Source organism: Saimiri boliviensis, chromosome 11 (genome assembly GCF_048565385.1).
Source record: "Saimiri boliviensis isolate mSaiBol1 chromosome 11, mSaiBol1.pri, whole genome shotgun sequence".
NCBI classification, from domain to species: Eukaryota; Metazoa; Chordata; class Mammalia; order Primates; family Cebidae; genus Saimiri; species Saimiri boliviensis.
In genome coordinates, this window is record NC_133459.1 from 32,529,636 (window position 1) to 32,542,958 (window position 13,323).

General features: G+C 40.0%; 1 protein-coding gene across 7 annotated transcripts in view; it reads right to left on the reverse strand.

Moving 5' to 3' along the window:
* CSMD2 (CUB and Sushi multiple domains 2) overlaps positions 1–13,323 on the reverse strand; it is a 620,269-nt gene that overhangs the window by 282,741 nt on the left and 324,205 nt on the right. For 6 of the 7 annotated variants that reach the window (XR_012512370.1, XR_012512369.1, XR_012512368.1 and 3 more), the window contains exon 10: positions 7,315–7,436. The exons of the other annotated variant lie outside the window; for it this stretch is intronic. Coding sequence is in view for 3 of the 6 variants with exons in the window: in XM_074380476.1 (XP_074236577.1) it covers positions 7,315–7,436 (122 nt within the window). In the remaining 3 variants the exon portion in view is untranslated. The remainder of the gene's footprint in view (positions 1–7,314; positions 7,437–13,323) is intronic. 7 annotated transcript variants of the gene reach the window in all.

Here is a 13,323-nt window from a genome sequence, read left to right on the forward strand (position 1 = left end):
CCTGTTCTTCACTCCTATGTGCACATTCTTCAAAGGCAGAGGCATATCTACAGGCAATGAACGAATGAATGCTCATCTCATGAAACATACTTTGAGAGGTCAGGCATGGTGGCCCACGCCTGTAACCCCAGCACTCTGGGAGGCTGAGTAGGAAGATCATGAGGTCAAGAGATCGAGACCATCCAGGCCAACATGGTGAAACTCTGTCTCTACTAAAAATACAAAACTTAGCTGGGCATGGTGGTGCACACCTGTAGTCCCAGCTCCTCAGGAGGCTGAGGCAGGAGAATCGTCTGAACCCAGGAAGCGGAGACTGCAGTGAGCTGAGATTGCACCACTGCACTCCAGCCTGGTGACAGAGTAAGACTCCGTCTCAAAAACAAAACAAAACATACTGTGAGCATAGAGACTGAACTTTATGCTGAAGGAGACATCTGAAGATGAGTGGATAGGCAGTCCTTGGACACACCTGTATCTCACCTGTAGGCCAGTTCTATGAACAGGGTTAGAAACACGGCATCCATTGTCCTTGCTGTTTCCAAAGAGACAGCTTCTATTCCTCAGTCTTAGACTTTGAGTTTCCACACTTAGACCCTGCTTGCTGCATTGTATGTCCCACCTGGATCAGGATAGGGCTCTCTTCAGCCTTTCTGGGCTCCCTCAGTACTACCTGAAGCCCACCAAGGACCCACAGAGATATCAGGAACCCCACTCTGCACACTGTAAGGAGGTACCCTTCAGAGGTGCTGTCTTTAGAAATCCAGGCTGGGGCGATAACTTGCAGGACATGTAGGGGAGTGACCATATGGAGGCCACCAGTCTCCATGCACTGACCAAAGCGAGGCCTTCTAGGGGTAAATCTAATTGTTAGAAACTTCTTGGACCTCACCTAGACTTCCCCTGCCACCTCACCTTCAGGTTCAAAAGAAAATGGAGATAAGGATGGTAATGGTGCCCAAGAAAGAGCTCTCTAGTCAACAACTTAATATGATTTCATGGTATTAAGTCCTATTTCTGGTCTAGCCACCATCCTCACCCCATGTGGCTGAAGTGTCCTTTCCCATTAACTAGGTACATCATGAAATAATTTAATTAAATGTGAATCTTCCTTCATAAAATGTTGTGCAAAGGAAATCTATTTCCAGTGTTCCCCGCACCGTGGTTCTAGGCACCTGGACCAAAGAATTTCAAAGTGTTGGGAAAATTTTTAAAAGGACCAAAAAAAAAAAAAAGCAGCTTTTTTTTGAAGTTAGTGCTAAGGATTGAATTGTAGTATATCTCCCTGAATTCATATGTTGAATCCTCAATGTCAATATATTTGAAGATGGGGGCCAGGTGCGGTGGCTCATACCTATAATCCCAGCACTTTGGGAGGCCAAGGTGGGTGGATCACGAGGTCAAGAGATCAAGACCATCCTGGTCAACATGGTGAAACCCCGTCTCTACTAAAAATACAAAAAATCAGCTGGGCATGGTGGCGCGTACCTGTAATCCCAGCTACTCAGGAGGCTGAGGCAGGAGAATTGCCTGAACCCAGGAGGCGGAGGTTGCGGGTAGCCGAGATTGTGCCATTGCACTCCAGCCTGGGTAACAAGAGCGAAACTCCGTTTCAAAAAAAAAAAAAGAAGATGGAGCTTTTAGGGAGGTAATCAAGTTAAAAAAGGTTGTAAGGGTGGGGTCATAATCCGATGGAAGTGGTGTCCTTATGGGAAGGGAAGGAGACATCAGAGAGCACTCTCTTGGTGTGTGCACAGAGGAATCACCGCTTGATGACACAGTGAGAAGGTGGCCATCTATGGGCCGGGATGAGAGCCCTCACCAGAAACCAAATTTACTCACACCTTGATCATGGACTTCTGGCCTTGGGAATGGTGCGAAAATAAATCTCTGTTGTCTAAGCTGTCTAGTTGGTGGTATGTTGTTATAGTAGTCTGAGTAGACTAGACTAACATAAAAAGGAATACTCAACACAGTGAATGTAGGGACCCAAAATGTGATTTAGAACATGAAGCTGGCTTTGGTCTTGAGTACCATTTAAAAACTTGGTCAATATAGCTTCAGTTTTCAGAGACTCATAGAAAGAGGGAACGGGAGACAGAATTCAGGGCCCACTATGGTGTCGACTGTAATAGGACATTTCTGATGGAGCTGGGCTAGTTAAATCCACACCCGTAGCATGAGGGTGAATTAGAAATAAGCCTGTCTTCCTTCTTACCTGTCACTACCACCCTCCAGGTGGATCTGGAGGCTGACTGTTTATCTTAGACCTCCTTGACATTGGGTAGACAAGAACCAATATTTCCATTGAGAATTCCTAACAATAAGTCAGCTTTCACATGGGATTGCAGCCTTCACATTACTTGGGTGGTTTGAAACCTCCATACTGAGAATTTTGCATGAAGAGGTTTCTGGCTGGCAATGTCCCCAGCACTAGGCAGAAGCACATGCAAACCCTCTCTGGAAGGAACTAGGTCTCAAAGAATTACCAGGGAGAAAATTTACCCTTCTAACCACATAATCAAACAACCTAAAAGAAGGAAACATGGTTCTGGGAGCCAGAGGTGAGAAACAACAGGCAACAACATCAAACTGGCAAAAACTTCAGATATTAACATTAACGGACACAACATAGAAAATAAGTATGTTTAATATATTGAAAGAATTCAAGAATGATCTAAACATATGAGGAGGGAGCAAGAGACTATAAAATATGACAACATGACTAAGAACATTTGAAAAAGAATCAAATAGGGCTTCATAAAGTATAAACTATTTGAAATTAAAATAACTATTCAGTGAATGAATTTAACAGAGGCTAGACACAGCTGGACAGAGAATTAATGAACAGAATGAGAGAGGTTAAGAAACACAGAAGATGGAGTGAGAAAGATTAACATACCTTGTCAGACTTCTAGAAGAAGAAAAAAGAAATAAAAAAGAGGCAGTAGTTGAAAAAGTAATGGCTGCACATTTTCCCAAGCTGATGGAAGATACAATCCATAGATTCAAGAAACTTAATTAAAACAGGATGAATACAAAAATATTCACACCTAGACACATAAAGGTGAAACTACATTAACACTAAAGAGAAGGAAAAGGCAGTAGAAATAGCCAGAAGGATGTTATACGAAGCAATGGCAAAAAACTGACAGCAACAGTGAAACCCAGAAGTCACTAAAACAATATCTCTATGAGCAGAGAGAATGTAACAACCAACTGAGAATCAACTGTCTAGTGAATACTAGTGTTTTTTCAAGAATGAGGGTAAGCAGACATTTTAAGACGAAGAAAAAATTATACATTAGATTCTACGCTCACAAACTCGGTGACAGGATCCGTACCCCAATCTCAGCATCGTGCAATATATCCATGGAACAAACCTGCACATGGACTCCCTGAATCTAAAGTAAAAGTTGAAATTATTCCTAAAAATGACAAAGAAGAATAGAGTTTGTCAACAACAAGAAAATAAATTTTAAAGCATGTATTTGCACTGAAAGATATTCCAAAGAGAAAGACTGATATACAAGAAGGAGTGGTAAATAAAGAAGTGGTAAATATGTAAGTAAATCTAAGTGGACAGTGGTTTTATTAAACGATAACAATAATGACTTGGGAAAATTTAAGGTAGCATAATAATACACACCAGAATCAGAGGGAATGACTGAAGTCATAGTGTCCTAAGATCCTTGGCTTTTCAGGAAGAGCATAAAATTACTGTTTAACGCTAGGCTTTATTAAGTAGGCATATTCCTATTTCTAGAGTATTTTAGGATAAATTTCAAAGAATAGAAATGATTGTATAATTCAGAAGGTCTAAGTTCTTTAGTTAAAAAATAAATAGTCAGATGGGATTTTTAAAAATCCAGCTATACACCAGACGCATATAAAGCACAAGGAAGTAGAAAGGTTAACAGTAAGAGAATAGAAAATATTTATTAGACAAAGACCAATAGAAAGCTGATGTAATGGATGGAGGGGAAAAGCCTTTAAGGTTAAAAACATTACTATGGATAAAGAGAGTTAGTACATAATTATTTTTGAAACAGTTCAATTCACTAGGAAGATATATAATTCTGAGTTTCAACTTTCATACTATAATAACACAGTCTGGAAATACATAAAGCAAAAATTGACAGAACTTTAAAGAATAATAGACAAACCCACCATCATAATGGGAGATTTTAATATTCTTCCCCCTGCAGCTGATTGATCAAGAAGACAAGAAAAACCAATGAAGATATAAAAGATATAAACACAATGAGCAAACTTGATGTAATGGACATATTAGAAAGCAAAAACCAGAAAATGCAGGGTTTTTTCAAGCCTATACAGAATCTATGTGAAAAATGACCATTTCTGGTCCCAAAAGCACAAATTCAGATGATGCAAATATAGATCAATGTTCTCTGGCCACAAGATTTAGAAACAGTAGGAAAGAGACAGCTAGATAAATCCTTTGGAAATTAAAAAATACTTCTAAATAGTTCATGGTTAAAAGATGAAACAATAATGTAAATTTAAAAATATTCAGAACTAAACTATAGCAGAAAAATAAATAACAACTATAAAAATCTTCAGGAATGTAGCCAAAGTAGTCCTTAGAGGAAAATTTGTAGCTTTTGATGATTAAATCAGATTGAAAAATAATGAACAAAGCATCAAAATTAAGATGCCAGAAAAAGAACAACAGAATAAACCCAAGTGCATTAGAAGGGAGTAATAAAGATGAGAGCAGAAACTGATAAATTAGCAAATAAATATATTAAAAGGAATAGTAACAAAACAAAAATTGGTTGGCTGAAAAGACTAACAAATATTAAACCTCTGGCAACACCAATTAAAAAAGATACATATTAAAAATGAAAAAGGGAATTGAAACACAACAATTGCAGATATCATAAATATAATGAGATTCTATGTATAACTTTATATCCAATAAATTTTAATATTTACTAAAATGGAGTCAAGAAAAAAAACAAATGACCAAAATAATTATTTAGTCATTACATGTATTAAGTCTATAGTCTAAATTCTTTGAACGAAGGAGATACCAGACCCAGACAGTTTTGCTGAGAAATTCCACCAAACTTTCAAGGCAAAAGTTATGCCAATCTTCCACTAATAACCCCAGAGGATAGAAAAAGAGGAAATACTCTTCAAATCATTTCTGAGGCTAGCAATATATTGACACAAAAATTGGCAAAGGCAATATGAAAAAAGAAAAAACAGGCTAAGCTCACTAACAAAATAGAAACAAATTACTAAACCAAATCAAATATAGGCACGTATAAAAATTATGATACTAAATGACCATGTTATGTTAATCTTAAGAATGCAAGGTTGGTTTAACATGAGAAAAGGCAATATTTGCTATCCTAAGAGAATAAAGGAGAAAAATTTTATGATTGTATTAATAGGTATAGGAAGATGCTTCATAAAATTCAATATCCATGCTTGATAAAAGCTCTTAGCAAACTAGGATTAGAAAGTAAATTCCCCAATTCTATTATAAAGGAGTATCTACAAATGAAAAATAAATGTAAGCAAACATCATACTTGATGATGAAGTGTGGGAATTCACTCAGGGTAATGGCAAAAAATATTAAGGGAAAATAGTGGAGAAAGTTATAAAATATAGTCTCAAACCCTTTTGGAGGGCCTAAGGGATTTTTCATAGTTTCAATAGAAGTTTTGGCTGAAGGCATCCTAAATCCACCTTACATTTAGTCAATACATAAAGCAAATAGCTAGGGTCTGTGGGGGAGTTTACTTTACCTTACTAACTTGTTTAGTCATGTGGTCTTAAAACTAACCTTTCAGCTAGATGGCAGTCTTGGGAGGAGGTTGATCAGGGATATTACCCACTAATGGTGTTTGCTTTGAGCATCAGAACCTGGCTTTAATCTTTCTCTACAAGTGTGTTGACTTAAAGCCTCTTTTATTAAATCTATATTGAATAAATGGGGAGATGGTAAACTAGTGAGTGTCATGTAGCTGTCATCTCTCTCTTTAAGTGGCTCATGATCCCTTGGCCCACTTGTTCACTTTATTCTGTGTGTGAGTGCACTTATCCATCTGTCACACAACTGGGGTCTATGGGATGGACCCTGGCAGTGAAGAAATAAAAACATTCTATTAAATATCAAACAATGACCACAGGGGCCACCATCATAGTAATGATTTGACATTATACTGGGAGGTTCCAGCCAGACCACTGAGGCAAGAAAATAAAAAAATTATGCCAATCTTCCACTAATAAAGAAAAGGTATAAGTATTGGAAAGTAAGAAACAAAATCATCATTTTTTTGCAGATGATGACTATCCATGCAGAAAACCTCAAAGAATTCAGAGACATTTTTACAAAATAGTTGCTAATATAAAATTCAAAGTACAAAATCAATTGCATTTCTAAACACCAGCAAGAAACAGGTAGAAAGTGCGATTTTAAAAAATTTGATTTATAATAGCAACAATAAATATAAGATATTTAGGAGTAATTATATTAAGACATGCATAAGATCTGTAATGGAAAAAATTATACAAGTTTATTGAAAGCCATTAAAGAAACCCTAAGCAAATAGAGAGATATACCATACTCATGGACTGGCAGACTCAGTATCAAAAATATATCAGTTCTCCTCCAATTATTCTGTAGTTTTGATAAAATTAAAGACTCCAACAGGTTATTTTGTGGATCTTGGCAACATACTTGTAAAATTTATAAGAGAGAGAACAAAGGGCACAGGAAAAAAAAAAAAACTAAACAGGAAACAAAGATGAAAAAAATGTATGTAGGAGTGCAAAATTACACACGATAACTTAGATAAATCTTAGGAACATAATTTCGAGTGAGGTTGATCAATAATACACACACGATTACATTTATATGAAGTTCCAATGTTAGCATACTAGGCAATATATTTTTAGGGATGCACACTTAAGTGCTAGGTATAAAGAAAAGCAAAAGAATAATAAACACACAATTTAGGTAATGTTTACCTCTGAGGGTGTAGGGAATGAAATGGGATTGGTGAGGAACCTGCATCACTAAGGTAACTGATTTTCTTTTCCCCTTAAGCTGGATGATGGTTGCACAGGTGTTTGTTGTATGGGTGTTCTTTACATTTTGCTTATATTTTATAATCTGCTTTTTATACACTTGATATTAATAATAATAAAAAAAAAACTTAAAAGAACTGTCTGCAGAGACTCTACCACCAGCAAATTCTGGGTTTGAAAAACCTTGTAGGCCAACTGTCCCCAACCTGGCCCTGCCCACAGAACACCACCCCGCTCCCCAAGAGCCTTACCTTGGCGGGGTTGAGTGCTGTGATGATCCACACACAGTGTGCATTGTTGTCATACTGAATGGGGAAATTGGGGGAGGTGATGATGCCTGAGGGGCCTCGAAGGTGGGCATCACACATGCGGGCTGCAGAGGAGATGAAAGACAAGTCTTTGGGTTAAGACTAGGTCCAGTTCTCCTTCTTGCCTCCCTCTCCCAGCCCAGAAGAGCCTGCATCTGTATAGTTTCCACCCTGGACATAACCTTCTGCTTCCTCCTGTGTCCTTCCCCTACAGTTCTTGGGAGGCTTGAAGGGAAGTACAGTGCCTGGAACACTCTGACTGCTGTTCTGCAGGCAATGATGAACTTCCAAGGCAGGCTAAGCGACCCCTCTGCATGCCCCACCTACCCCCACATCCTGACTCCACTATGACAATGCAATTTCTCTTTCCCAAGAGGGTGTGGGCTAAAACCTATCAGGATGACCTAAAGCTAGGTGGATCCCAGGCACCTATGGACACCTAAGCAGCCCATGCCTTACTCTGCTAACCTGTTTCCCAATTTGTACTCCAATTCTTCAAACCAGCTGAGTGTTGCTGTGGACCTAATGCTGCTTAACTAGGGGTCTGACCTCATTCCTTCCTCTGTGACCCCTCAGTCCTCCTGAAGAGGAATTTCAGGATATCTTTGTCAAGGCTACTCCATTAGGTCTCAGAATGTCTGTGCCCGAGAGCTCTACCAAGGCCCCTGACTCAGCTCAGTGCCAGGCACCCAGAGTGATTTCAGTGCTTCCCAAATCCATCTCCACACTCAGCTTATCCCCGAAACCGGCTTCTGACTGGAAACATAGAGATTCAAGGTGAATTAGAAGTGCTCTACTCAAGTAGATATAAAGTGTTATCAATCACAGCTTAATCTAATTAAGCTCTTTAAAATAGCTTCTAAACTAATTAGATTAAGGAGTGATTGATAACAGTTAAGGTACTACATTGTACCTAGGTATTTGCTTTCTTTAAAAATGTGTTTAGTTCTAGCCACTTCATTCTTTAACGTTAGTGTTCAGCTATTTTAATAAAAGGTTCTAAGAGCCTGTTCTCATGCTGCCCACGTGACAATTTATCCTAATTGTAGGCAAAGTGCCTAACAGTAAAGAAATAGTGAGCAAACTCAACGAGCTTAACTATATAAAATGAAAGTGGTGTCAAACCTGGTTTCCTCTGCTGGGGCCAAATATGCTAGGACTCCTTGCCATGTGTGGAAAGGGCCATGATAAACTCTTCCCAGGATGCCCTTCCTAGGAGGGTCTGGGAAGCAGGTTCTGCAGCTCCCAGACAAAATAATCTCATTGCATGCATTCATTCCTACACTCATTCATTCCAACATTTATTGAGTGCCTACTATGGGCCAGGAAAAGTGTGGGGAGAAAAAAGTGTCTGACACAGCCCCTCCTCTCTGAAGGACCACAGCAAGTGGAGGAAGCAGGTGGAAAAACATTCACCATCAAGCAGAGCAGGTGGTGTCAGAGAGTTGTTTGCAAGGGGCTTTGGGTCAGGTCTGTTCCTTCCTCTTTGCTAGCTCATCACCTCCTGGGAAGAGGTTTCTTCTCACCCTAGTTCTGCACCAGAAGGATCTGCTCCTCCCTCATCCTGAGCTCAAGAATCTGTTGAATCAAGTTTCAACAAGTCCCGGGGGACCCTCCCCTCTTCCGTTCCCCCATGTGTATTTGACTGCTCCTTTTTTATTCTGTGCTGAGAAACACATAGATTCCTAGATTGTACTTGATATAACTGGGCCCTATGGCAGTGTGGCATGGTTAAGGCGAGGTCAGGCTTTGGAATTTACCAACTTGGCCTTCCGGATCTAGATCCATTTGCTGTTCGTTTAAGCCTGGATGAGTTAAAAAATCTCTCTGATTCTGTTTCTTCATCTGTAAAATGGGACAAATGATACCACCTCATTGAGATATGGCGACGAGGAAATTGTATGAGATGATGCACGTGAAGGTTCAGCCCAGGGCTTGGGATGTTGTCAGTAGTCAACCTTTGGGACCAGAGCTAATCAGACTCCCAATGCCATGTATATTCTGTTTCTCTATGCCTGGGATTTCTCTCAAAGCTAAGGATCCTTTTTCTACCTTTCCTGAAGTTTCTTGACAGTTTTTTCCTCCTCCACAACTACACCTGAGGCTGACAACATTACTAACTAAATTAGAATAAGATAATCAAAGCCCTGATTCCATCCCACCTTTGCAAAGAGGACCTGTGGACTCAGAACTCTAGCCCCGCAGAGAATCCTTAGAAAGCTCTCCACCAGCACCATCCTACACCTCTTCTGGAAAGTTAGACTTTCCTGCCAAAAGCCCTCAGCTTCAGACTCAATTTATCTTGTACTTGTTTCCAAGAATTAGATGATATTTGCAGTGTGTTGAAACATGCTGAAGGTAATGAGAGAGAACAGTCCAAAAAGGCATTTACCAGTTTAAGGGCTTAAAGGAGTTTAATTAAAATATTACAGTCTGCAGATACCATAGAGTACCTTAAATTAGGTTCAAAATGAAGCATTAGCTACTTTTTTCCTCTGCTGTCTGGGCAAAAGTCAGGGGTTCTGTGAACAGACAGACAGGCCCCTGAGCAGCCAGCTCCATGGGATCCCACCAACAGATAGAAAGCTCATCACAGTGACCCAGATGGGCTGGCAAAATGGTAGGTGCTCAGACAATGTCTCACTAAATGAATGAATATATCATTTTGTTTCTCCATTTGCCTTTTTCCCTCAAATGCTCTTCCAGATCGCTTTCAGGAGAGACTGCTCTGAGATCTTCCATGCCTGAGCTCTGCAGCCACTCCCATTTTTCCTCTGGATATTACTATACCATATAATGGGAAACAGTATCCCAGGGGACCACAGGGAGCTGCTGTCTGGGCCCACAGCCAGTTCTGACACTGAAACAACTTGGTGCCAAAGAAGAGAACTGCTCCAGGTGCAAGTGCCTCTGGTCTCATATCTTATCTCCAAATCTGACTCCCATCCTGCTGCATGCTGCCTTCCCTTGTTTCTCCTCCTATTAACCTACTTCCCAACCCTTTCCACAGTCCTCTGGAACCACTTCCCACTACCAGTTCTAAGGAAAAACAAATCCTACTTGTAGCTGCAACTTATTTTGGAACCTTTGCTTCTACCATTGCCTTGACTGAAGCCCATCTTCCGCTCCTATGCCACCACCTCCTCTGCAGCCCTCTGTAGTCGAGATCTTGCTCCCACTCTTAAGTATTTCTTTCCACCATTGTTTGCTGAACCTCCAGTAGAATTCATCTTTCCCTATTGAAACCTCCACTCTGTTGAAAGCAGTATCTCCTCTCTACCCATCTGCTTCTTCTGTCTTTTCTTCTCTTCTTACACAACTTTGACCACATGGGCCACCATTAGGCTCATTTTCTTGCTTGTCCAAAGTCCTTGCTTCTTTTTCCTTTCATCAGTTGCCTAGTAGACATCAGTTTGGAATGAATCCCTCTACCTGCCTTCTCCATTCCTGTCACCATACAGTTGAGCTTTGCTGTGAAAAAAATCACGAGTAGGAAGATGGATGTCTATTATAAACTTCTGATTACTCATCTCAAAAAAGTCCTAGCTATTGCCCAGTGACCCTACCATTTAGCTCTATAAGCTCACTCTCTCATTCTGCTCAAAGACTTTTTCATGTGTTTTAGATGTCCCTTGAACATCTTTCTCTAACCTCCCCTTACTCTTAGCAGATGACTTTGGCTCTCTCTTTGGAGGGAACAGAAGCCATCTGGCAGGCAAGGCCTTTGTCCTACTCTCTAAAAATGCAATCCTGTCTGCATATGTACTCAATTCCGTTTTTCTCTCCTGTTTCAAAGGAGAGATTCCCCTTCTTTTGGAGGCCAGTACCTTCTCATGAGCTCTTAACACCCTGCTCTTCCTCCATCCCATGATCAACCATGTTTATGGCCACATCCAAGGCCCTGCTATCCTGGGAGCCAGGAAAGTCCAACTCACAGATTTTAAACCCAGTTGCTAACCATAAACCCACATTTTAAACCCAGTTGCTAACCCAACTCACATATTTTAAACCCCTATTGCTCCCAGCAGAATGACTTTGGTCTCAATGCACCATTGTTCTACATCACAGGCCCCTCTAGCCTTTTGGTTCCCACATTGTGTCCTATCTATTGATCCTCACCTGACTCCTCTTCCCTCACTACCCAGTCTGACCTCAAGACCACCCACCAATGCTTTCATCTTCCTCAACACTCTCATATCTGCTTGGTGAAATTCCTGCCTTCCATCAGTTCTACCATTCACCTTTTGTATCCCTAATCCTGGGGGTTGAGGGGGCTACCAGGAGAACTGTGGTATCATCACAGATTCATGGTTTGCCATCGTAATTGAAGCTTCAGTCCAAATCAATAATGTCCCTTGTCTTCCTTCACCAATTCCTTGCAGAAACAAGTTCAAACATTCAACACTTGGTTGAGTCACTAACCCCAGTGGTTACTTTTCAGTCGTGTGTCATCCAGGGAGAAAAAGTAGAGAGGAGAGGAGAGGAGAGAGGAAAGCAGAGAAGATATTTTAAAACAGAACTCTGGATAACAATTGTGTTTAATGAAATCCACCAATTAGACAGTGGTTACTTTACCTCTCTGGAGTATCTGACACTACTGGTCTTTCTCTCTTTGTGAAACTCATATTCTTTGGCTTCAGTGATGCTTTTTGGCTTTTTTCCTATCTTTCTGACCAAATTTCTGCTTAGTTTTCTTCTTCTCCACTTTTTTTAAAGTAGTTGTTTAAATCTAGGAAAGCACATATGGGAGCTTTTTGCACATTAATTGCAACTTTTCTGTAAGTTAAAATTTACATCTAAATTAAAAGTTACCCCAAAAAGTGGGGAGTGGAGGGGGTGTTGTTCTGCATGGTTCCATCCAATATATTGACTCCGAAGGATGTCCAGTTACAATTTTCAAGTAGAAGTAGGATTCAGCCTTTGGAGTCAGGGTTTGAAATTCAGCTCAACAGATGTAGCTTTGTGCCCTTGGGCAAGTTGGCTGCCCACTCTAAGCTTCAGCTAAACATAAAATATGGTTATTGCCACTTTACTCATAAAGAAATTATGAAAAATGCCTAGTGCAATGCTATATACAAGTATAAATAATTTAATAAATAGGAGCTTTATCATTAGCACCTATAGGAAAGGGACTCAGGGACATTCTCAGGGCTGGAGCAATGGGGCATGTATTGTAGTACAGTCAGTATGTGTCATCCAGGGAGAAAAAGTAGAGAGGAGAAGAGAGGAGAGAGGAAAGTAGAAAAGAGATTTTAAAACAGAACTCTGGATAACAATTGTGTTTAATGAAATCAACCAAGAAGACAGCCACCTGTAATTATCATGGCATTTAATTCACCCTGGTTTGTGTCATATTTCCCCAGCTTCACTCCCCTTTTACAGATGAGGAAAAAGATTTAGAACATTTCAGTGATTTTTCGTGTGCCATATGGTTAGCAGCAAAGTTGTAACTTTAACTCTTGTCTCTGAGTCTCAAGCTTGGTATTCTAGCCACCCCAAAGGCATACATATATGGATTTAGCCACAAAGGAAAAATAATATACAATTTTTTGTTAATTATTTACTTTGTGAATCAGTAACTGTAGTATCATCTAGGTATGGTACTCAGTCCCTAACCTCCATCAACACTAATTTGTAATGACAAGAAATCAGAGCTGGTTGTTAACTTGGTCTTTTCCCTATGCAAGTGGTTTACGGTGTTCCCTGGAGCCCCAGGGGTACCAGGGCTCAGGGGCTACTGAAAATAGTGATAAAGGGGTGACTAGAAATTCCCTGACCCAACTTTAATCAGAGAAGCTCCATTGTATCTGTTTTATTTGTTGGGGTTCTGCAAAACTTATTTTTAAATATTGAGCTCCATATGAAAATAAGTCTGAAAAGCCCTATATCTATGTACTCTGACTATCTCCGGGGCTGAACAGAATTAGTTTAACAGTGTTTCACATTGCCCTC